The sequence below is a fragment of the Pelmatolapia mariae genome, linkage group LG18, assembly GCF_036321145.2.
Source record: "Pelmatolapia mariae isolate MD_Pm_ZW linkage group LG18, Pm_UMD_F_2, whole genome shotgun sequence".
In the NCBI taxonomy this organism is placed as follows: Eukaryota; Metazoa; Chordata; class Actinopteri; order Cichliformes; family Cichlidae; genus Pelmatolapia; species Pelmatolapia mariae.
Window position 1 is genome coordinate 5,009,358 of NC_086243.1, and position 24,165 is coordinate 5,033,522.

At 40.4% G+C, this 24,165-nt stretch overlaps 1 protein-coding gene across 1 annotated transcript in view; it reads right to left on the bottom strand.

The window, feature by feature from the left end:
* pappa2 (pappalysin 2) overlaps positions 1-24,165 on the bottom strand; it is a 79,923-nt gene that overhangs the window by 26,061 nt on the left and 29,697 nt on the right. The window contains exons 10-20 of the mRNA XM_063462610.1: positions 23,982-24,164; positions 21,857-22,160; positions 17,508-17,636; positions 17,343-17,428; positions 12,313-12,509; positions 10,930-11,043; positions 6,737-6,872; positions 6,466-6,640; positions 5,593-5,658; positions 5,411-5,507; positions 4,166-4,343 (exon numbers count right to left, since the gene is read on the bottom strand). Of these exons, the coding sequence (XP_063318680.1) occupies positions 4,166-4,343; positions 5,411-5,507; positions 5,593-5,658; positions 6,466-6,640; positions 6,737-6,872; positions 10,930-11,043; positions 12,313-12,509; positions 17,343-17,428; positions 17,508-17,636; positions 21,857-22,160; positions 23,982-24,164 (1,665 nt within the window). The remainder of the gene's footprint in view (positions 1-4,165; positions 4,344-5,410; positions 5,508-5,592; positions 5,659-6,465; positions 6,641-6,736; positions 6,873-10,929; positions 11,044-12,312; positions 12,510-17,342; positions 17,429-17,507; positions 17,637-21,856; positions 22,161-23,981; position 24,165) is intronic.

Genomic DNA, 24,165 nt, shown 5'->3' on the forward strand with positions numbered 1-24,165 from the left:
GGTTATACTCGGCACAGATGTTCCTGTACACTATGCCGGCCACTTGGTTATGGCGTTCCATGTATGCCTTGCCTGCTAGCATCTTGCACCCTGCTGTTATGTGCTGGATTGTCTCTGGGGCATCTTTACATAGCCTGCACCTGGGGTCTTGCCTGGTGTATATGATGTATATATATATATATATATTAGGGGTGCAACAATACATGTATCGATATTGAACCGTTCGATACAGTGCTTTCGGTTCGGTACGTATATATATCGAACAATACAAAATTTTTAATTTATTTTATCAACTTTTCTTCTGACGATGCTGTCTGTGTTGAGCGCTCAGTGGATCTGCGTTCGACTACTCCGCCTAGGCTGCACTGTCGAGTGCAGATCTACTGAGCGCAGCGCAAGCTAGCAAGACAGAAGCTAAGCTCGTTGCAACATGGCAACTGCCTCAACGCTAGCCGAAATTGAACCTCCCCCACCCTCATTCAGATCTGGCGTTTGGAACTATCTTGGTTTTCATGTGAAGCATGACCCTGATGGTAAGAGCGTCATGGACAAAAGTAAAACAGCATGTCGGATGTGCCACGCAATGCTCATTGGTGGGAACTACTGCGTTAGCGCAGTTTGCTCGTTAACGTGTTGACGCCGTCCAGCCCCACACACGGGGCGATCCGCGGTAACTCGTTAACGGAGATTTGCCGCGTTATGGCATTAACGTCATTTTAACGAGATTAACGCTGACAGCACTAGTGGGAACACAACGAATATGATTGCACATTTACGCCGACATCATCCTAGTGCAAAGACAAGTGGAAGCAGACAAAAACAACAAGCACGCATGCTACAAACTTTACCCGAGTCATTTAGACGGCCCTTAGCACATGATTCTCCTTATGGGGACCTGATATGTTTAATATGCTGCTGAGAGTATGCCCCAGAAGAAGCATATAGTATAGCTTTTATTTTGGAAAGAGCCATTTCTCTGTAATAAACTCTTTTCTAAAGATGAGTGATTTCTCGATCAGATAGATTTATTTTTTTTATTATTTTGTTGTTTCAGCAACATTAAATTTAAAAACTGTACCTTTGAGTTAAAATATATATTTATAATTTTAATAAATGACAAATTAAAAAGGCATGAACATTTTTTTGTATCGAAATAATATCGAACCGTGACACCAAAGTATCGAACCGAACCGAACCGTGAATTTTGTGTATCGTTGCACCCCTAATATATATATATATATATATATATATAAACATCTTAAGCGCCTGTAATGCTGGAACTGTGCTGCACAGCCATAAAAGTAGAATATAATATACAATAAAACACAGGGGGGAAAAACAAGTACGTAAAAGTTTCATAGCTCTGTCTTGTACAGTTATGAGCAGATTGAAACTTCACTGTTGCCCATAGCTGATATTTTTCAAGGCTGAATGGCCCCACATGAAGCATGAGTATTGTTATGTGTGGAGAATGGTAACACTCTAAACCTTTCACAACTTTTATTAGGTCCATAAAATGTAATGAATCTTTAACATGGAATCTCATTTTTCAAGTTTTGGAATAATGAAAAATGCATTACAGCTGTACTGGTGCACCCTGAATATATTTTTGTGAACTTCATAGTGTGCTTTCAGTGCTGAGTAATACACGATGGCCTTCAAACATACTCCACAGAACCAAAAGCCACAAACAGAATTATTTCAGCACAATCTGTATTTAGATCAGGAATCCATGGGTCTTACTGCTGACTCTACTACAACATTTCACTGTGGCTTTCCAACCGCAAACACAAGTGTGTGGACATCACGCTCATTTCATTTAATCACTTCAAGAAGCGGCTGCTGCATTGCATAACCTTACTAAATAATCCCTACTGGTTATTCTATGCTTGTGTCCTAATTGTGGGTGCCACAGGCAATATTTGTTCTCTATGGTCTTGATGCACGTGAGCTTTATAAAAACACTGTGGGCATCTAAGTACGAGAAAGTTGTGTGGTGTCTATGTGTGCGTGCAAAGGGGACAGGAACATGCCATATAGATGTTTCTCTTAGAGTTCATCCTGAATTTCAATAACAATTCTGTCAAGAACACTTTAGTCAAAATAGGACTCTTATTCCATCTGCAGTTTATATTTGGCGGCATGGTTCTATTCTGAAACCTCCTCATGTGCACGGAAAGTTAATAGAAAGTGAGAGAAGCAGCAGGACCCGTTCACACAACAAAACAGGTATGACAATGGACATAACACTTAAGTCAGAAAACTGTGGGCTTGACGTGGGCTGCAAAGCAAACTGCAGATAAGCCAGCAAATGAAATGTGCGACAAGAGATTTGACAATAGGACAGACAGAAGGGTATCTGCCAGGAGAGCTGGCTGAACTTGACACTTTGGCCTGCCCGAGCTAGCAATGTTTCAAGAAACCACCTAATATTTAATTGGCCGTAAAGCTTCATGGAACATCAGCGGGAAGAGCAATCCTAACTGAGAGCATAAGTTTGTAAATAACATTCCAAAGTGATTTCAATCAACCATGCAGATTAGATGCTCCTTTCTGAGCTGCTCTTGTGAACAAATGTGCTTTAAATAAACAGCTATATCTGACTGTCAGTAGCTAAAACCACTTCATCTTCTGGAGTTTAGTTGGTGAAAGCATTTTGCTGTGATCCGTAGACTGTTGTAACTCCAGCAGCTCAGTCATAAAGCGGTTTAAAAGATTATTAGCAAAAGTCATCAAAATAATAGAAATTACAGAAACAAAGCATGATTTACGCAGGATGTCTGTCCTTGCCATTGGAAAGAGATTCATTCTATTCATCAGTTTTTTAGCTACTTTAAGTGTTTAAGATTTCTTTGGTTCCTTTCTTCGGTATCTAAAAGTATAATGGGAGACAGAGCCTTCAGCTTTCAGGAACTGTGGTGACACCCTTTCTACTTTAAAGATTAGGCTTAAAACTTTCCTTTTTGATGAAGCTTTTAGCTAGAGCTTCCTCATAAGGTTTCATCTATGTTTAATTATTGGTTGGTATTTTTGAAGAGTCTTTACCTTACAACAGGGGTGGGCAACTCCAGGCCTTAAGGGCCGGTGTCCTGCAGGTTTTAGATGTGTCCTTGATCCAACACAGCTGATTCAAATGGCTAAATGACCTCCTCAACATGTCTTGAAGTTCTCCAGAGGCCTGGGAATGAACTAATCATGTGATTCAGGTGTGTTGACCCAAGGTGAGATCTAAAACCTGCAGGACACCAGCCCTTGAGGCCTGGAGTTGCCCACCCCTGCCTTACAATATAAAAATGAATGAATTCAATTGAATTTGTTATCTACAAGAATTGCCCAAAGACAACAGAATAGGTACCTAATTTTCCCAGACAGTAATATGAATAAATAGGGAAAAAAGTTGCTAAATCACAAAATGTTTTCCACATTAAAAATGTCTCATTATGAACTCATTACTCTTTTGCTTCTTACTGGGAACAGCAAGCAGTAATACATTTGAGACTGTCACTTCTAGTTTTATTTCTTATCATGCTGCCAAGTAATTAAGCTTCAGCTCAGGATAGTTTACATAGTTTACAGCCAAATACTTAGTCGAGCCACATTTTTGAGGCAGGAAAGTATAGCGCCCCAGAAGTGACGTTACATATTACATGATTTGTTTAGGGTTCATTATTCAATTTCAAATGCACAACCAACTTCAGCAGAATCCAACTGTTGGGTGCGAGCACAGATGCAGCTGCTCGGCCTGCTACATGAATGATACATTCATTGGAGTGTGAATGTTACATAGAAAGCAATTAAAAAAGCACAGGAAAAAAAGTGCTTGTATGAATGGGTGAATGAGGCATGCTGTATAAAGCGTTTTAATGATCCAGGAGAGTAGAAAAGCGCTATGAAAGAATGAGTCCATTTACCATTTATACACCACATGGGATCAGAAACAGTTGCTTCAATGCAAAGTTCAGTTATGAAAAGGAAAGACCTTAGTCAAACTGAAACACTGTAAATTTCACCTCTGTTTGCCCTGTTATGAAGTGTGTGAAAAAAGTCCTAGGATCAGAGGTAATAATGACAGTTTTGCAAGGTACTGCAAAACTGACTGCTTGTGAGGTAATGCAAAATTAGTGTGCAGGATAGTTAAAGTATGAAATGTAAAGCCATGAGCTACCTTGTAAAATGGCTGGTGATCCACAGGTGAAGGAGCACTGTTTGCCAAACGTGGTTCCCCAAGGACAACTGAATATGGCGTGGTAGACATGAGACTGATCAGGAAAGCCACAGTCTACGGGCTGACAGCTAACGACACGATCCCATGAACCATGGAAACACTCCAGTTCTGCCTTTCTCTGAAATTAAAACAGGAAGGTGCGACAGGAAAAAAGACAAGACAATAAATCTGTGAAGCAGGTGATGAGAGTATTTTACTATTGTAGAATAATGGATGTATTATTTTCTACATTTTCCATGCTGAGTAAAATACCATCAACAATCTTCTACTTTTTGGACAGCAAGTTGTGTAAGTGGTCCTTACATACTGTTGCAGAGATAGATGCTCATATTAAACATGGCCAAAGTCCCATCTGATGAGGTTAGTGCGGGTACAAGTTCGTCTTTTGTACCCATGTCTCTGTATGACCTCACTGAGAGTGAATATCCATAACATGTCCATCTCAGGCCTCTCATTTCTCGAGATGTGACCAGAGCAGCCCCACCCACCTGACATACAAACCTTTTGTTTTCAAGGGACAGCCAATCATAAATCAGGGCTGTCAAAACCATTTTACATTGTGGGCACACTTTGATCTTAAGTGAGCCAGATGAGTGAAACTCCGCTCTCTGTCAGTGAAAAACGTTTAACTGAGATATCTTAATATAAGAAATAGACAAACAATTTCAACAGCAAATTGTAAGAAATAAATGTGTAACATTTTCAAAACAGTTTTTGTAACCAATTTCCTAGATTATTATGTAATTATAAAACAGAAAATGTCATTTTTTGTGAACCAATTGTAAAAAAACCCATACATTTCTATAGTCAGCAGTGAAAACACATGAACATTTTTGTTATTTAATTGTTTATCTATTATTTAACTACTTTGATGTAGTATGAACGGCCACAGGGAGGTCTATATCAGCAGGAAAAGCTATAAAACGTATTAAATGTATTACACTTATTAAAATATATTTAAGTCCAAACATGTATTGCCTCCTTCACATCTTCAAAAGCCATCCAGTGGGTCAGATTGGAGCATTTGTTGGGCCAATTCTGTCATAAATGGATAGGCTTATTTCAGATCCAGTTCCCAGTGTAGGATAAATGTAGAGCAAAAAAGGTTTTTTTTTAAATGATAAGATCAAGATGATAAGTTAACATTCAACATTTGGTCATAAAGCAACACAATATCCAGTTTACCTGGTGGGGTGGGATCCATCTGCCATTGAGGACTGTAATACTGAAACCTCTGTGGCACTGAACAGTGCAGCGATAGGCCTCGCCTCCTCCTGTACACCTACAGAGACACACTGATATATAGATAGTTCTTTTTTTTGTTGATTCAGCTCTCTAATTATTCAGTTTCATTCCAAATGACCTACCTGACAGAGGCGTGTTCTATATGAGGAGGACTACAGCTGTCAACCTGACATGGCTGCCTCAGACAGCTATTGCAGGGGTGGAGGGGGGAAAGGAGAAAAGTAGATGGATAAGAGGCAGGGAGACATGCAGAAGAAACAAAAAGCTGTCCCAACGTCCTCTGATCAATACTTGTGTCCCAGATGGTAACTTTTGGAAGGTCTCATTTTGGCTATTTGTCTGTAGCAAAAAAAAAATTGTGCCAAAAAGATATCTCCAGTTTTGTTGATAATTTAGCTGCTCATCCTGATCCAAAAATGTAGGAATGCACTACCAAAGTAGTGGCTTATTTGGCTTTTTAAAATGTTTTAAATCTGAATGAATATCTCGATTAAGTATTATGGAATGGGTGCAAAAAAATGTGCAGTATTATAATTTTCCCTTCTTTGCTATGTGTGTGTGTGTGTGTGTGTGTGTGTGTGTGTGTGTGTGTGTGTGTGTGTGTGTGTGTGTGTGTGTGTGTGTGTGTACGGGTTCGTACTATCCTGGTGGGGACCAAAATCTGACTTTTACTATCCTGGTGGGGACTTTCTGCACCGTGGGGACCAAAATCCAGGTCCCCTTGGGGTTGAAAGCAATTTTCACACTCAAAATGCGGTTTTACTGTCAGGGTTACAATTAGGTTATGGTTAGGTTTAGGGTAAGGGTTAGGGTTAGGCATTCATTTTTAATGGTTAGGGTTAGGGTAAGGGGCTAGGGAAAGCATTATGTCAATGGGATGTCCCCACGAGGATAGCAAACCAGACTACGTGTGTGTGTGTGTGTGTGTGTGTGTGTGTGTGTGTGTGTGTGTGTTAAGTAGATAGTTGTGGGAGAGCCCACCCTCTGATGCGCACCCGGTCAGGGCGAAGGTGCTGAAGTGGCAGGAGGTCCTCAGAGCTACCCCTCCCACTGCCACAGTGGGGGAGGAAAGGAGGAGGATAACAGAGGACGTGAGGAAGAATGGCTGAGAGAGGTCATGGGTCACGTTCACCACCAATGGGTTTCGATGGCATGAGAGGTCATGCGTGCCTGAAGAAATGGAAAGGTTTCAAAGATACAGACCTTAGTTTTTGCTGAATTGTCTGTTGCGTTTTAACTTTGTTTGAAAGATTACAAATGAAGTACCTAATGTGTGGTTCTTGCCAGCAGTGTCAGAGAGGAGAATGGTGACTGTCCTTCGACACTGCTCCCTAGACCATGATCCATCTGACGCCAGGTACACCATCACAGAGGCTGCCACTCCAGGATGGGCAAAACCCACCTGTTGCATTGATAATATCAGGTAAAAGGCTCAAAGAAAGAAAAACAACATACTATGAACAGAATGTAGTTTTAGGGAGACAAGATCTCTGAGTTGCTAGCCACTGGACCTCGTTTACAAATATGTGATAATATTCTTATCCAGCATGTAAAATCACTGCATGACATGTGCACACCAGCCAACTTTGTTCTTACCACGGTGTAAAAGTTAGTAAATCAGACTCATTCTAAATCATGCCTGCAATGTGCATACTGCATACTATTAACTTTCTCAAGACAGCCAGGTCTTCTAAATTTCTTCTTTAATTATAAACAAAATCACGTAAGAAAATATTGATAGATCACAGATTTATCACCTGTTAACTGCACCTGTTTTATTTTTCCCCAGCTGTGTCCACTTTCCCTAATTAGCCCTGTTTGTTTTCATCTGCCTGTCTATGAGTCTGTGTTTGTGTTCCTTTTGCCAGCAACTGCAAAGTGTGGCTATGGCTCAAGGAGCTTGAGCAAGGTATCTACTAATCGGCATGTTAGTGTTTTTATCTATGGCTGCTCCAATCTTTGTGCCAAAGTGTCCTTGGGCAACATTCTGAACACTGAGTTCCTCTTTGCATGTTCATCAGAGTGCAAATGTTACATAGAAAGCAAAAGAAAAGTGTACGGGTGCTTGAGACATACTGAATAGCATGCAAACCCATTACCATTTCTCAACCCTTGACACTTGGAGCATCTCTAAGCTGTGGTCTACTTTTTTCTCTGCCTGATCAAGCTAGAATCTAAACTGATTTTTGTTGCACACTTTCTGTAATGCTTTTGCAGCCACCTGTAAAGCATGCAGAATCTGGGTGTTTCATACTTAAGCAATAGATTCTGGGTTCAGTATCACTTTAAAGAAACATTAAAGGAGAAATGAGAATGGGATTCCAAATGAAAGTGCAAGACTGTTAAATTACAGAGCAGGTAGAGATGGGGATGATGGAATGGCAGAGTTATGCTTTTCAGACAGCACAAGAACAGATATTTAGGGAAAAGGTCGCTTTTCAGAAGCAGACCATTTCAAAGAAAAAACGGTGTTCCTGGGAAAGCTAGCAGATATGCCGGTCATAATGAAGGCTTTTCAGACTGTAAAAGAGTCTTTAAGGCGGCCTTCCAGAGCATTTGCAAAGACGTATCTGATAAAGAGGACATCCATAAAAGAAGCAGGGGATGGAAAGATGAGTCATTCAACAAAGAAGTGGATATGAGAGAGAAAGAGATAAACAAGCATATGCAAAAGGGAAAAGGCAGGTTCCCAACTGTAACGGAGCCTTTAATCCAGAGAGTGACAGACAAGGTGAACAGCTATCAGTCAAATCCACAGCTAGTCTACACTTTGTCGCTACCCACAGAGTTGACTGTGGGAACTGTGGCGGTGGAAACATTAAATAATAAATATGAGAACCTGAAATACAATAGTATGAAAAAGCGTTTGCCCCCTTCCTGATTTTTGTTTATCATACTTTAATGTTTCACATCATCAAGCAACTTTAAATACTAAACAAAGATAACACAAGTAAACGCAAAATGCAGTTTTTAAATGAAGGTGTTTCTAAATAAGGGGGAAAAAATCCAAACCAGCATGGCCTTGTGTGAAGTGATTATCCCCACCCCCGAACAACCCCTGTTATAACATAAATTAACTGGTGTATCACTTCTTTGGAAAGCTGAGTTAAATGTCTCTAGCAACACCCAGGCCTAATTACTGTAACACCTGTTCTCATTCAAGAAATCACTTAAAGAGGACCTGCCTGACAAAGTGGGCTAGACCTAAAGATCCTCAAAAGCCTGACATCATGCAGCGATCCAAGGAAATTAAGGAACAAATGATAAACCAAGGAATTGAGATCTCTCAGTCTCAAAAAGGTTATAAAGCCATTTCTAAAGCTGTGGGAGTCCAGCAAACCACAGTGAGAGGCATTATCCACAAATGGCGAAAACATTGAACAGTTGTGAGCCTTCCCACGACTGGCTGCCTGACCAAAATTACCCCAAGAGCGCAGCAACAACTCATCCAAGAGGTCACAAAAGACCCCAGAACAACATCCAAAGAACTGCAGGCCTCCCTTACCTCAGTTAAGGTCAGCGTTCATGACTCCACCATAAGAAAGAGACTGGGCAAAAATGGTCTGCATGGCAGAGTTCAGAGACAAAAAGCACTGCTAAGCAAAAGGAACATAAACGCTTGTCTCAGTTTTGCCAGAAAACATCTTGAAGATGTCCAAGACTTTTGGGAAAATACTCTGTGGACTGATGAGAGCGTTGAACTTTTTGGAAGGTGCGTGACCTTTTACATCTGGTGTAAAAGTAACCCATCATTTCAGAAAAGGAGCATTATTACCGATAGTAAAATATGGCGGTGGTAGTGTGATTGTCAGGGGCTGTTTTGCTGCTTTAGGACTTGTGGTAAATGGAACCATGAATTCTGCCATCTACCAAAGCATCCTGATGGAGAATGTCCGGCCAGCTGTTCGTGACCTCAAGCTGAAAGCGCACTTGGGTTGTACGGCAGGACAATGATCCAAAACACACCAAGTCCACCTATGAATTGCTTAAGAAAAACAAAATGAAGACTTTGGAGTGGTCTAGTCAAAGTCCTGACTTGAATCTAATTGAGATGCTGTGACATGACCTTAAAAAGATTCAAGCCCGAAACCTTCCAGTGTGGCTGAACTATAACAATTCTATAAAGATGAGTTGGCCAAAATTCTTCCACAGCACTGAGTAAAAGACTCATTGCCCGTTATCGCAAACGCTTAATTGCAATTGTTGCTGCTATGGATGTTAAGGTTTAGGGATCAATCACTTTTTCACACAGGGCCATGCAGATTTGAGGTTTTATTTTTTCATCTTAATAATAAACCCCTTAATTTAGAAACTGCATTTTGTCTTTACTTCTGTTATCTTTGTTAATATTTAAATTTGTTTGCTGACTGGAAACATTTAAGTGTGACAAACGTACAAAAAATAGGAAATCAGGAAAGGACAAACACTTTTTCACACCACTAAGTCTGGAATTGAAAGGCAGGTGTGTGCGCTGTCCCGAACACAATCAGGACATCAGTGTGAAGCGCTACAGGGAAAGCAGGGCTCAATATATCACTATACAACCCAATATCACAAAACGTGACCAGCATGTCCATTTCATGCTTTGCCTCTCCAAAATATGAAATGTACATGCATGCAGAAATTGCATTATCAGCAGGGGGAGATAATATATTTATTATTATTATTTATTTTAGATATTTATTTTAGATACTGGGTGGCACTAACATCATACCACAAAAAAACCCCCAAACAAACAATGAAGGTTTCTTACAAATAAACACTTAGTAAATGACATATTATGTTTGTGACTCATTTTGAAATGATTACGAACAGAGTAACAAAGTAATGCTTTTTGTTGCTGTAGTTCTTTTTTTTAATGGAGCTTTAATGAATTCTAATTATAAAATATGAATTCAGAATGACTAAAAGCACTATTTGTGATTGCAAATTAGTATTATTCCATTAGATGCCAGTATTTTAATAACTTGTGAACCCTTTAAGTATTTAATTATGAATGATGAGTTAATTATATAACACTTAGTTTTCCACTAATAAAACAATGGTAATTATAATTTTGATGATTAGTGCCCGTCGGGTGGAAAAAATAAGCATCAAATCTCAATAAAGAATGAGCAGAAGGTTACTCATGATTTGGTAATCATCTACAGATCATTAGAAGTCATAATTAATAGTTGACCTAGAAAATAACTAAATATAGTTACCAATACATGCCATGAATCATGAAGTTCTTGCTGTAGAAAGTAAAGAATGTGTGTGTGTGTGTGTGTGTGTGTGTGTGTGTGTGTGTGTGTGTGTGTGTGTGTGTGTGTGTGTGTGTGTGTGTGTGTGTGTGTGTGTGTGAGACAGCAGCCTGTTTGAGTGACCCTTGAATGCCATTTGAAGAAGTCCCAGAGAGCACTGGCAGCTGCTCAATAAAGAGAAATCACCCATATTCACACGTGCATAAACACACTTGCCTTTAGCCAAAGTGAATGTTCCAGGTCGTTGTTTATGTCAGACTGGGCTGTGCAGGGGAACCAGGCATCAGGGGGCGAATTCTCACTCACCTGCAGGTGATGGTACGTGCAGAGCTGCGCACCAAAGAGGGGCAAGCAGAGCAAAAAATAAAGAGTTACTGAAAGTGTTCATTTACCTTACTAAGGAAATGCATGCTATGTACGCAAAAAGTCAGGGAAAGCTAGAAAAAAAGAAGCAAAATTAATCTCAGACAACACAACTTATTCAGATCAGTTTATTTTTTATTAGGGTACTCTTTTGTGTCAGTCATGACCCAATGAAATGATTCATATGTCCCTGAGACGAGCGAGGCTCACGACCAACCCAAAGAAGCTTGCAGTTAGAGGGCAGGAGGTATAGTTCCTGGGGTACCACTTGGGAGGCGGGCAGCTGAGTCCTCATATGGACAAAACAACAGCCATCTCATTCTGCCCACGTTCCAAGACCATAAAAGATGGGGTCGTTCTTGGGGCTGGCCGGTTATTAACGCCGGTTAGTAAATGCATCGAATTGATGTCATGTCATTAGCTGATTTCCATTAACAAGGAGTGAAACAGGTATAGGCAAACTTGGTGAAGCCACCAAACTTTGTGAAGCCAAGTTTGTTTTTCCTCAGCTGTTGTGAGGTCACATATCATCAACAAGGCATTTTCACCAAAGAACCACCACTGACTGAAATAATGTCTCTTTTTTTGGCTGTTCTCTGTAAATATTTCTATGTGATGCTGATGTCATGTCATTACGGACCAAAATCTCTGAGGAATTTTCCCCCCATCTTGTTGGATCTATGAGCCCATGAAGAATTAGGTCTGAGGGCAAAAGGGGTTCTAACCTGGTAGTAGCAAGGTGTACCTAAGTGCTGCAATATGTGAAACTCCATGAATGCAGGTTCTTGTTTCAATGCACATTTTTATAAAATATAATCACTTTTCTTCATGCATCTCCTTAGTGTCCAACAGCATTAGAATGAAAAGATTGCAAACATAAAACAATACACATAAGCTGTGAAATTACCCTACGCTGTGATAACTCCCGTTTTTATAAAGATGCACTCAAGGCAGATTATTTTGTAATCATCAAAATGATTTTTGTTGTTGTTTGATTTGATTTTAACTTGATGACTGACAAGTTTGGCTTTAAAATCTATAAACAAGAAATATTTCAATCATCCAACTTTGAGATTCTGGAAATTGTCTTTGGTGGTGAATCTAAAGAATTTATACTAAAAAACAGCATTGTCCAAAAATGCATCGAGCAGCGGTGAGGATTTTCAAAGTGGCCTCCATGCTGACTTTATTGTCATCTGGAAGTCTTTTACGTGCTCTGTGGTTGGTATTTCATACCTTTGTAAGTGATGGTTCCCCAGTGGCAGCATGGGCCGGGCAACGGTTCCGGTCCTGGTGAGAAGCTGTGGCAGTGGTTGCCCACTGGTCAGTGTAACCCAAAGGTGTAAAGTAACCACAGTCCTGAACACTGGAACTCCTCTCAAATTCCTCACACACACCGTCACCGTCAAAAACATAACACTGACTGGGTTCACCTTGGGAGACAGGGAAAAGAATGAGAAAGGAGGATTTATGAAAGAATATAAAGCCTGGTTTCTTAATCTGGCAGGGTATCCAATCATCCCCCACTGCTAGACTGTCATCCAAATCTATTTGTCAGTGAACCAAATCTGAGCAAATCTATTCTGTATTTTCGTTGGCCACTGTTAATGATAGCCACGTCAGCTCAACCATATCTGACTCTCTGCACTGTCAACAGACTGTAAATTACGCTGAGAAATGAACTCTGACTTCAATTAATTATTAAAGATTAAAGTAATTTGGTGATATTAACGAGGAGAAACCTAATATGTGACTTGGTATCTGCGGATAAGCAAGTCACAGCAGCAGCAGTGTAACAGCATGAATTACAAAAAACTGTCAAAGCAGTGTCAGACAAGACAAAAATACAGACAAAAATATGCTGCCTTTTTGTATTTTATTGTCTCTCTTGCTATATTTAGATTTTTTTCCACATGAACTGAACTTTTAATAACTCTAAAAATTAATCAGTGACAATAAGATAAGGGAAATAAAACTTTCCACCAAGAATTAAAGTAGCAGCAGAGCTTTTATGGCAGAATTTCTGTGAACTAGGGCTGACCCATTGATTCTGACACTCTTGACGGACAAATATGCGCTCATTGAGATGTGCATGGGAAAATATAAAGGGTATAAAAAGAAATGACACACCAACACTTTTCAGCAACATTTTAGGCCTGCAGAAAGATATGTTCCATCAGATCCAAAGCATTAGTGAATTGATTATATGTAGTTTAATGTAAACTTCATTTAATGCTGGTCTTTATCAATTAAAACATTTCAACAAAATGAGAAGTGAGACTGAAAGTTCCACATTGTGTCATGTGTGGCCTATTTTTTTTCCATTTAGCATAGGTCATCAAGTTCCATGTCCTTAACTTGACTTTTTATTGCTGTGCTATGGAATAAACTCAAAGATGCTTAGGGATTTCAATGACACAAAGTAGAGTAAAGGCCTTTAAAATCGTGATGGACAGATTAATAGATGATGCAGACGACATTGTGATCTGTAGTTTTAGTAGGGAGCGAGCCTGGAGAAGTGGTATGCTCTAGAGAGAAAAGAATGAAAATTAGTAGTAGAGAGACAGAATAGACTGGTGTAAATGAGAGGGAGACAGGTGTGACACTGAAGCTGCAAGGAGAAGAGGTAGTGAAGGTGGATGAGTTTAAATACCCAGGCTCAACGATTCAGAGAAACGGATGTGAAGAAGAGAGTGAAGGCAAGGTGGAGTGGATGAGTGATCTGTGACAGAAGAAGATTAAAAGGGAAGATTTACAAGCTGGTAGTGAGACGTTCTGTAATGTACAATTTCAAAGTGGAGTTGAAGATACTTTTATATATTGTTTGGAGTGACCACGAGGATAAGAAATTAGTATATTAGAAGGACAGCTCAGGTTGAGTGATTTGGAGACAAAGATAAAGAGGCGACGCTAAGATGGTTTAGACGGTTTAGACAAGTACAGAGGAGGCATAGTAGTTATACTGGGTAAAGGATACTAATGGAACTAACTGTTCATAGAAGAAAAGAGGAAAACCACAAGGAAGGTTCATGGATGCTGTGGGCACAAAAGGGCATTGCCAAATAAGAAACAGAAGTAAAGTCTTACAAGGCAACAACAGCGATATGTGTTAAAAAAAAATTTAACACATAGTTTTAACCTAACTACATGTAAATGATTTCTCTTTTAGTATAACAGACCACAAGCATATGTAGAGTGGAGAAGTGAATATAACAAGCTACAGCAGTGTCTCACAGAAAAAGTGGAAAGCATATAATGCAGCAGGTATTCATAAAAAGGGCGGTAGACGTTACACACTTCAGACGTTTGGCCTCATGAACATGCGGACAGCTGCAGAGGTCACACAGACAGAAAAACAATGAAGCACAATTGGCTTCAATTAATCAATGGAAACATGGTTCTGATAAAAAAGCAAATTAGGCCTAGACAATTCAAAGCCATATTGTCCTCTTTGGCAATATTAGACTAAATGAACTCAACATTCACCCCACCCCTGTTGTGGCTACACCTGTGGAAAATGATTAAGTCATTTTAATTCCAAATGTTATATTTATCAGGCTTGACAAAAAAGGAACTGATTGACAACCTTTGATGTCACTATTAAGGCCATCTGTTTTTCATTTAGGTCTGCATGCTGCAACCATACTGTGCAACCTTTATTTAATCAGGCATTTAAAAGAAACAATTAAAAATCTGTAACCTCAATAAAAAAAAAGGAAAATAAAAACAGTCCTTTTTAAAGCCATTAAAAAAATCCAGCTTGTCCACAACCAATCTGTGACAGGATGGACTTAGAAGTAGTTGGCGCAAACAGAACAGAGACACAGATGCGGCATAGTGGGAGTTAACTGGGTCAAGCAAATGTGGCAAGAAAACCCAAACAAATATTCTGTCTATGACTAAGAAGTACAACTGAATAATTGGTTTTAAGTGTTGCAATTTGTAAAAACCTGTTTTTGCCAAATGGTTTTCCTTCCTAGTCATGATGTCTTTTATTGTAAAACAAGAGATGTAATAACTTCAGTCACGGCATAGCAAGCCCTGGTGGGGTGGGGGGGCGGGGGGAGGGGGCCGTTTCCCCCTGACAAATAAATTGACTGGATGATGGAAATTCTAGCCCTATAACAAGCTTAAACACTTGAATAACTACCATCCAGCTGCCAGAAGAAACAATACACTGCCTGAAATGAAAGCAATGGTCAAACTGTCTCATCTCAGCTGACCTATCACACCTTCATATGGAATATTTCTTTTATCAGCTGAGGTGTGTCGAGCAAACAGTCAGTTAGAGTATGAACTCTGAGGCTGTGGAGGAACACCGCATACCACAACAGTGCAGCTGATTCATTTATTATTGACAGTACTGCGTGCTCTCATCCAGCCAGTCTTTCTATGAGAAGCAGCGACTTGTTGACAAGCCTGTGACGTGACATAATGAAATCGTGCATGGCGTTCACCTTCTTTGTGCCCTCTGATTGGCTCAGCTCTTCCATGTTGCACTTTATGAACGTGTTTACTTAACTTCAAAGGAGAAAAACACACAATGACAGAGGCACGGTTCTCAACTTTGTTCTTACAATGGAGTGTTTTGGGTAAAACCCCTTCCATGTTGTGTTGTTTTGTGGCCTGTCTGCATGCTTCAGATTGGGTGAGGTGCGGACACAAAGTATTGTTGTCTTGCAGCGGAATTGCAAATGATGGGGGCGCTCTCTGCGGCTTCTTTGTTTAGCTTTACTATGATTTTGGTACTTTTTACTGTTTTTTAACCACCTGGTCTATTGTTATTGATGAATGAACTAAATTCCCAGACATGGACTAAAACTCCACAGACTAAAATTGGATTAGGCCTATTTTATAAACTAGGTGCCAGATTGATATAAAAATCACGGTGTTTTTAAAAACTTTGGTGCAAAGGATGGCTTTTGGATCAGGACTATTGCTCTATAATCCTAAAAAAAAGGTTTTAGTCATAGAAACATAGTCGGCCTGTTTTGCAGCATTCCATTAAGCCTAGTCCTAGACTGAGGAAGACTGCTTGTAAGAAAGGAAAGTAGTCAGTTTTAATTTTTGTTCACTTGGAAACAGATCAGAGTATTTAAAGGACCTTTAACAGAACACCAAGGCCACATTTTCAAAGTTTAAGAGGATTAACAGGTGAATCTTTTTTGTCTGTGACTAAATCTTGGACAAAGCTGCTTTATGGCAACCGCACAAGCCACTGAGCCACAAACGACTTTTTGTTAAGGTTTCTCATCTTACTACAAATCTTCAGTTGTTTATTGTATATATTACAGGAACAAATTGTTCTTGTATAAATTTCACCAAAGCTTAACCCCTCCCCCCAAAAAGCATAACCACAGCAGCTCTTACCTAATTCGAGCCTTCTTATTGGGTATAAAAACTAGAAATAATGAACCTCATCACCCCTCTTGCTTGCACTTGATTCGCTTCGGGCAGTCAGAGCTACAAGGTGGCCCTTCAATCACCTAACTGTGGGGTCACTGTACAAAAAATACCAGAATAAAGCCTTTGACTGTGTTTATGATCCCTGACTGAAGGGAGCTGGCTCACTGCTGCAGATGTGACTTGATAACAAAAAAATGTATGACTTATTTTAGCTGAAGGATATCAAACAAAATGAAAAATGGACACTATGTCCAAAACGCAAGTGTTATTGTAAGCTGATTTTTGCAATTCAAAACCAAAGCATGATCTCTGATAAAAATCAATAAACTTCATTTATCAATATTCCAAGGCCTATGTTTTATAAAGGCCAACACTAAATTACCAGAGAAACATGCCTGACACATGTTTTCAGACTAAACCATGTACTTTACTGCTGAAAAGTGTTTTCCGGATGTTTCGTTGCCAGCCTCATGTCAAAATACTTTTCTGCAAAAGACTTGTGACTACTTTTCACCCCTCAGCTCATCTGTTTTCGCTTATGTTGCTGTGATGTTACATTAATGGTTTGTGGAATTCATTCAAGCCAGAAGCTTTTATGTCTTGTAAATTAAATTTGATTGGGTTGAATTTTTCTCTGTCTCTTAATGCTGCTGCATGCACAAATGTGAGATTTCTGGCCACTTAGTGACCACTCCTTCACACTAAAAGTTCACATAGTATTCGTGTTTTGCATATAAGACAGAGTTGGTGGGTGTTATGTCTGGTAATTAAAAAAAAAAAACCTCAAACAGTTTGACAGGCTTCCAATTTTAAACTGTGTGTAAACTCGAGAAACAGCAGAGACAGTGAATGGCACTCACCATTGCATTTAAAGCCCATCTCCTTGCCGCATCTCTTAGAGCAGCCATCGCCATCCAGCAGATTACTGTCATCACACTCTTCTGTCCTACAGAGGGAGGACCATCATTATCAATGCCCTGTGTAATTAGTCACCATTGTTATCAGCATGTTAATGTGCAATATACCCCTGTATGAGGCCATCTCCACAGTAAGACTGTCCATGTGTGTAGAGAAGCGGTGGCGAAGCATCACTGAGCTGACCATCAGCTTCCACCTGGATTGTGTACTTGTACTTAACTCCCTGTGTAACAGACCTGAGAAGAACAAGAACAGAGACAAGAAACTGTTGTGTAATGTTTCCTTTGGCATTATAAAATTATAACAGAAGATTGTTCCAGTCTTCAAAGGAGCATTTACCCACATTTTTACTGCATTGTGTTATGAACTGATCATATAATGTTTATAGGCTTGATTATAAATGGCTTTGAGTCAGTCGATACTTAATAAAATAAGAATTTTGTGCATAATGGTGCCAGTTTGCTGTACTTTAAAAAAAGAAATACTGTTGTGCTATGTAGGAAGGAAGCATTGTATTTATTATGTTTCCAAACAGATTCATTATGCTTTAATCCTGTTGGATTCTGTAAGCAATCGCCAAAAAAGTGGAATTTGCTCTCCCTGTAACCTTGTATTATCCAGTGACCTTAAAGCCTCATAGCAGGAAGTATGTGTAACAATACCACAGCTAATGTGTCTGGACTATTGATCTGTTTTGGTGTGCTGAGGCTATAAAAAGACTATCCTCCCTGTTTTCTTAGCACAAATAAACTGCCCCTGCATCCACCTGGGGTAGACCAGGAGTATCACACAACTGCATTATCTAAGGTGTGTCCAATTTCACCAGACTCTAGAAATTTCCTTTATTAATTATGTATAAGTGAATGAAATGAAGGTTGTGAAAAACGCCCTCATTTCCTGTTGATCTAAACTGTATCTATAGTCAGCTATATCCTCTCTCTTCTTTGTTCTTAGAGGCCTGACATTACTTGATGATATACATCAATCGGGCATAACACTATGACCATCTGCCCAATAATGTGTTGGTCCCACCTTTTTCTGTCAAAACAGTCCTGTCCCACCGGGGCATGGAGTCCTCTAGACCCCTGAATGTGTGCTGTGGTATCTGCACCAAGATGTTCCCAACAGATCCTTTAAGTCGTTGCAAGGCGGGGCCTTTATGGATTGGACTTGTTTGTCCAGTATGTCCCACAGATTCTTGAACGAAGACCATGACAACACTTCAAACTCGTTATCGTACTCCTCAATCCATTTCTGAACCATTTTTCTTTGTGCCAGTGTGCATTGCACTGCTTCCTCCAGCTTGCCTTCTTCCCCTACTACAATAGACATTAAGTCGGCTAGTCACATGATGTGAAAAAGGACATAATCATCAGACCAGGCCACCTTTTTCCATTGCTTTGTGGTCTAGTTCTGATGCTCACGGGCCCCATTGTTCTGGTTGTATTGGTCAGCATGGGCACCATGACTGGTCTGCAGGTATGCAACGACATACACAATAAACTGCGATGCACTGTGTATTCTGACATCTTTCCATCAGAATGAGCAATTCTTCTGCATTTTGAGCTTCGGTAGTTTGTCTGTCGGATCAGCCTTCACCCCCCAAGTGCATCAGTGATCCTTGACCCTGTCGCTGATTCCCCGCTGTTTTTTTTCCTGAACCACTTTTGATGGATACTGATCACTGCAGACTGCAGCTACTGACTGGAAGGTTGGTGGTTCGATCCCTGGCTCTCCCTAGTCTACATGCCAAATATCCTTGGGCAAGATACTAACCCTAAGTTGCCCTCTGATGCATCCATTGGAGTATGAATGCGTGTGAATGTCAGATAGTAAGCACTTAAAAAGCATAGAAAACAGTGCTTGTGTGAATAGGTGTGAATGGGTGTGAATGGGTGAATGTGGCATGTTGTATTAAGCGCTTTGAGTACTCCAGGACAGTAGAAAAGAATCAGCCCATTTACCATTTACAAGAGCTTTGGAGATGCTTTGACTCAGTCATCTAGCCATCGCAAATTGGTCCTTGTCAAACTCGCTCAAATTCTCACACTTGCACATTTTCCTGCTTTTAATACATCAAATTTAAGGACATAATGTTCACTTGCTCCCTAATATATCCTACAAACTAACAGGTGCCAGGATGATAAGATAATCAGTGTTCTCTCTAGTAAACAACAAGTAAAAATTCATTCATCATAAACCATTTTTCAGAATGAACTCAACATATGTAGTTGCCATGGCGATTTCTCTTAGATCTACATTCTACAAACAAGCACAACTGCTTATATAAAAAATTCAGTGCAAGTGACAAAAGGCAGAAGGTGAAATAAACTATTCAACCCTGACTATAGGAGAAGCAGTTCTGCATGGGGTTTGTAAAAGTATGGTCTTATAAAATAGGGGTAAGCATTAATCTGGGAAATGGGAAAACTCACGTTCATAGACGCCAAACGTGATTAAAGAATTTTTTATGAATAATGAAAAAAAGACATGGAACAAGAAGTTCAAATCATCAGACTTGCACTTTTGTATAAACCTGGTGAACGCATGAAAAGGACATGACTGACTGTCACTTTCTGAAAGTGCTAGAATAGTCAGACACATGCCATCTATTCCAACGTTGCAAAGGTACAGGCAGGGAAATTCCTGTTTGTCCATTTCACAAAAGAATTGTTGGATATCTGAAGAAGTCCTCTGTTATTCACACCCACTTTAATTTGTCCAGCTGTGTCGAGGTGAAAAGAAGCCAGAGTTTTAACTTTCTCTCGCTCACTCGCTTTTTTTTATTGTTTTAGGATGGGCTATGGTTATACACAACAGATAACTGATTGGGGTTAGTGATGAGGTTGGGTTCAGCTTAGAGCAAAGGGAAACACATCAGTGGAGCAACATAGCCTTTGAAACAGGCTTTTTGGAACACTTTTAGTTTCCAATGTAGTCCAGTGTGGCCAGACAATATGCTGCATGTACGACAGCATAAAGCATGAACTATTTCTGTAGCTTCTGTTTTGTTCATTCACTGATTTACAAAAAAATCACATTGGATATTAACATTGTGGGGTTTTTTGATTAATTAACCAGTCATATAGTCCTTACGCACTCATCCTTTCAGCTTATACTGCAAGTTCAGCAGTAGGAAATGGCCAAGGATCTGATCCAAGCAGTCACTGGTGTTTATGGCCTCTCTGGCTCACATTTGGTTCATATTCCAAAAAAGAAAGAGATCTTAATCTGCTTACTTTGCTTCACCTCTGGTGTGCTTTTGCCTCCATCAGCCCCCTGTTACCACAGTTCACTCTCCCTTCTCCTTCCCTCACCAACAATGTGCTTCACTTTAAGTTTCATTTCTTTGCCTCAAACCTCTACTCTGTCCACACCTCTCATTTGTGTCTCTCTGTATGCCTGTATATCTTTTTCAATTGCCGCTGTCCCTCCTCCCCTCGCCTCTTTTTCATCTCCCCTACTCTCCATTATCCCACCCGCCCTTCCTCGCTTCTCCCTCCTTTCCAAACTCATTGCTCTTAAACTCTCCCCTCTCCTCACATCAACCCCTCTTTGCCCTCCTCAGTCCCACATAACTCAATTCCCCATGGTTCTTACATCTTTTTGCACTTAGACACAGCTTGTGTAACATAGGAGACGTGTTCCGTGAAAAATAAACTGTTTTTGAAGCTGTGTCCACCTAACATCCCCATACCCCCTTGCTTTGTAAAACAACAACAGCTTCCCAGAAAATCAAAGTGCCACTGCATTTGAAATCATTCCCAAATTATCTCCAATCATGCGACACTGCTGTCATGTCCTGGCAGGTACTTATCAGCTTTTTGTGTGTATAAGAAAAGCATTAGAGACGGGGTATTTTTATACTGAGGGCTGTTATTTGCTGAGACTTAAAAAAGAAAAGAAAAGAAAAACTGGCTTGTGGATTTACATTTGGATTCCAGTAATCATTTGGACACCCCACACTACAAGACAGGATACAAACTGATTCATCTTAACCCTGAAACTTCAGCAAGCTTTTGATTAAGTATATGGTTGTTGAAACAGATTTGGATCAGTATCCACACTCGGCATCCCCATGTTGGAAACATTTGTGTTCGAAGTTTTTCAAACAAAACAAGGCCCAAACACTTTAAAGAGACAGATATCTGTGGATTAGTGGATCTGAGGACACACACATGCTGTGCTGTACAATCTGCAGTCAATGCCGGCCTTAAATAACCTTCACCTTATTTTCCTCAGAGCTGTACAGCATTAGCTGTTGCTACTTCATCCACAATGTAACAGAAGTATAGATATAGATAGTATAGATATTCAGAGAACCAAGAATGTCAAAGGAGTTTTGTGTGGTCTGAGAAAAAAACAAAAAGCCATCTTGTTACCTGTGAGTGAAACATAGTAAAATTCTGTCGTAAGCTTATCTGCATGTAAATCAGATGGGTCAGGTAGCCTTTACCTGTCCGTGAATGTCTGCTGGGTCTGTGGTAAGGGGGCTTTACTGGTGAAAGGTGGCTGACGGCGAATGTGGTAGAGTAGAGGCTGGCAGCTGGAGCACAGAGGGCTGCCAGGGCCTGAAGACAGCATGGCTGCGTCAATCTCCATTTTCTCATCAAAGGTGCAGAGTTTTATGGCAGCAATGGCAACGTTGTGGGTGTCGAGGCGCATGGTTAGGGGTAAGTCACAGAACACATGCTGTGGTCCCAGGTTAATACTTTTCCCTGTGTCTGAGATCAGCTCGATGTTGGCTATTGCTGGGCTTTCTGCAACAGGGTAAAATGTTGGTGAGTTATGCAGCACATCTCCAACAAAGACATTTTCCCATTTAGGTATACATAATGTATGGCTGCATGGAATGAGGTTTCTTTAATGGAATTCTTTTCTGTATTTTCTTGAGTAAATGTATTTGTCTGCCACCATCCAGAAAAGGAAGACCGCGCCCCACCTGATGTGATTAACTTGCACCTGATCCCTGGCTACGTTTGCTCACTAACAAAGAAATGAACAGTCTCTCATTTTAATGAAGAGATATGGTACATCAACCAAAAATATTACAGATTACAATCAATCAATCAGATCTCAATTAGTAACATGCATAAAGCACATCTGTCCACAGAGTCAATTTCTTCCCTTCCAACCTCTTCACTGGGTAAGACCAAAAGCTTTCAAAGGACATCAGGGACAAGATTGTAGACCTGGGCAAGACTGGACTGGACTACAAGACCATCAGCAAGAAGCTCAGTGCAAAAGTGACAGTCATCAATTATGCTGAGTCTGGAGGTCCATGGAAGATCTTGCCTATTGTTGGGGTGGCTGTAGCTCAGGTGGTAGAGCGGGTCACATACTCAAGGAGACCCGAAGGTTGGTGGTTCGATCCCATGCTCCTCCAGTCTACATGTCATATCTGGGGCAAGATATTAACCCCATGTTGCCCTCCGATGCATCCATCGGAGTGTGAGTGTGAGTCAATGTTAGATAGAAGCACTAAAAACAATCATACGATTGGGGTGAATGCATGAGTTGTATTGAGTGCTCAATGACAGTAGAAAAGAACCAGTCCATTTACCATTGCCTGGGGTTAGGATGACCATGAGAAAAGTGGTGGATCAGTCCAAAAGTACAGTGGAGGAGCTTGTTAATTATCTGAATGCAGTTGGGACCACAGAAGAACACCAAGAACACCACACCACAATGGATTGAAATCTTGCAGCGCCCACAAGGTTCCCCAGCTCGAGAAAGCACATGTACATGCGAGCCTCATTTTTGCATCTTCATGAGCATCTTCATGATTTTCACTTGGGAGAGAGTGCTGTGGTCAGATGAAACCAAAATCAAGCTCGTTGGCATCAATTTGACCCAATGTGTTTGAAGGAAGGGAAATGCTGAATGTGACCCAAAGAAAACCATCTCCAGAGTCAAGCATGGAGGTGGAAATATGCTTTGGCATTGCTTTTCTGCTAAGGACAGAGGACAATTTCACCACACTGAAGGACCATTGACAGGGCCCTCTATCATAAAATCTTGGTTGAGACAGGGACAGGTTATCCAGAATGACAAAGACCCAAAACATACCACGAAGGCAACAAAGGAGTGGCTAATGAAGAAGCACATTGTGGTCTGGCCAGAAGTGACCTAGCCAGTCTCCAGAAATGTAGTCCTATAGAAAATCTGTGAATGGAGCTGAAGCTTCAAATTGCCAAGTGGCAGCCAAGAAATCTAAAGGATTTTGAGAGTTTCTGCAAAGAGAAGTCTGCTGAAATCCCTCCTGAGATCTGCGCAAATCTGGTGACCAACTACAAGAAAAGTCTTACTGCTGTGCTTGCCAACAAGGCTTTTTCTACCAAGTACTAAATAATGTCTTATTTCACTCTATGAGAAGCAAATGTAAAGTTTATGTTAAGTGTTCTTTTTCTGGATTTTTGGTTGATATTCTGTCTATCATAAAAGTATCAAAACCACCCAAGACTGTCTACTTCTTTGTAAGTGAGCAAAACGTACAATTTCAGCAGGGGATCAAATAATTAATTTCCCCACTGTGCCTATTATTCAAAACTGACGAGTATTTATTATGGAGTGACACTTACTCGCAGAGATATACGTGACCCAGAGCGTAAGGGCGTGTGGAACAATAGGGTGTAGGAATCTCAGTGTAAGGGTGCAGCCCTCTGTGTCCGGACATGGTGACGTCACATTGGTGTCATACAGGCTAAGCTCAGGACTCCATGCTTGGAGACTGGGATCACATGGCTGTTCCACATCAGGTGGTCC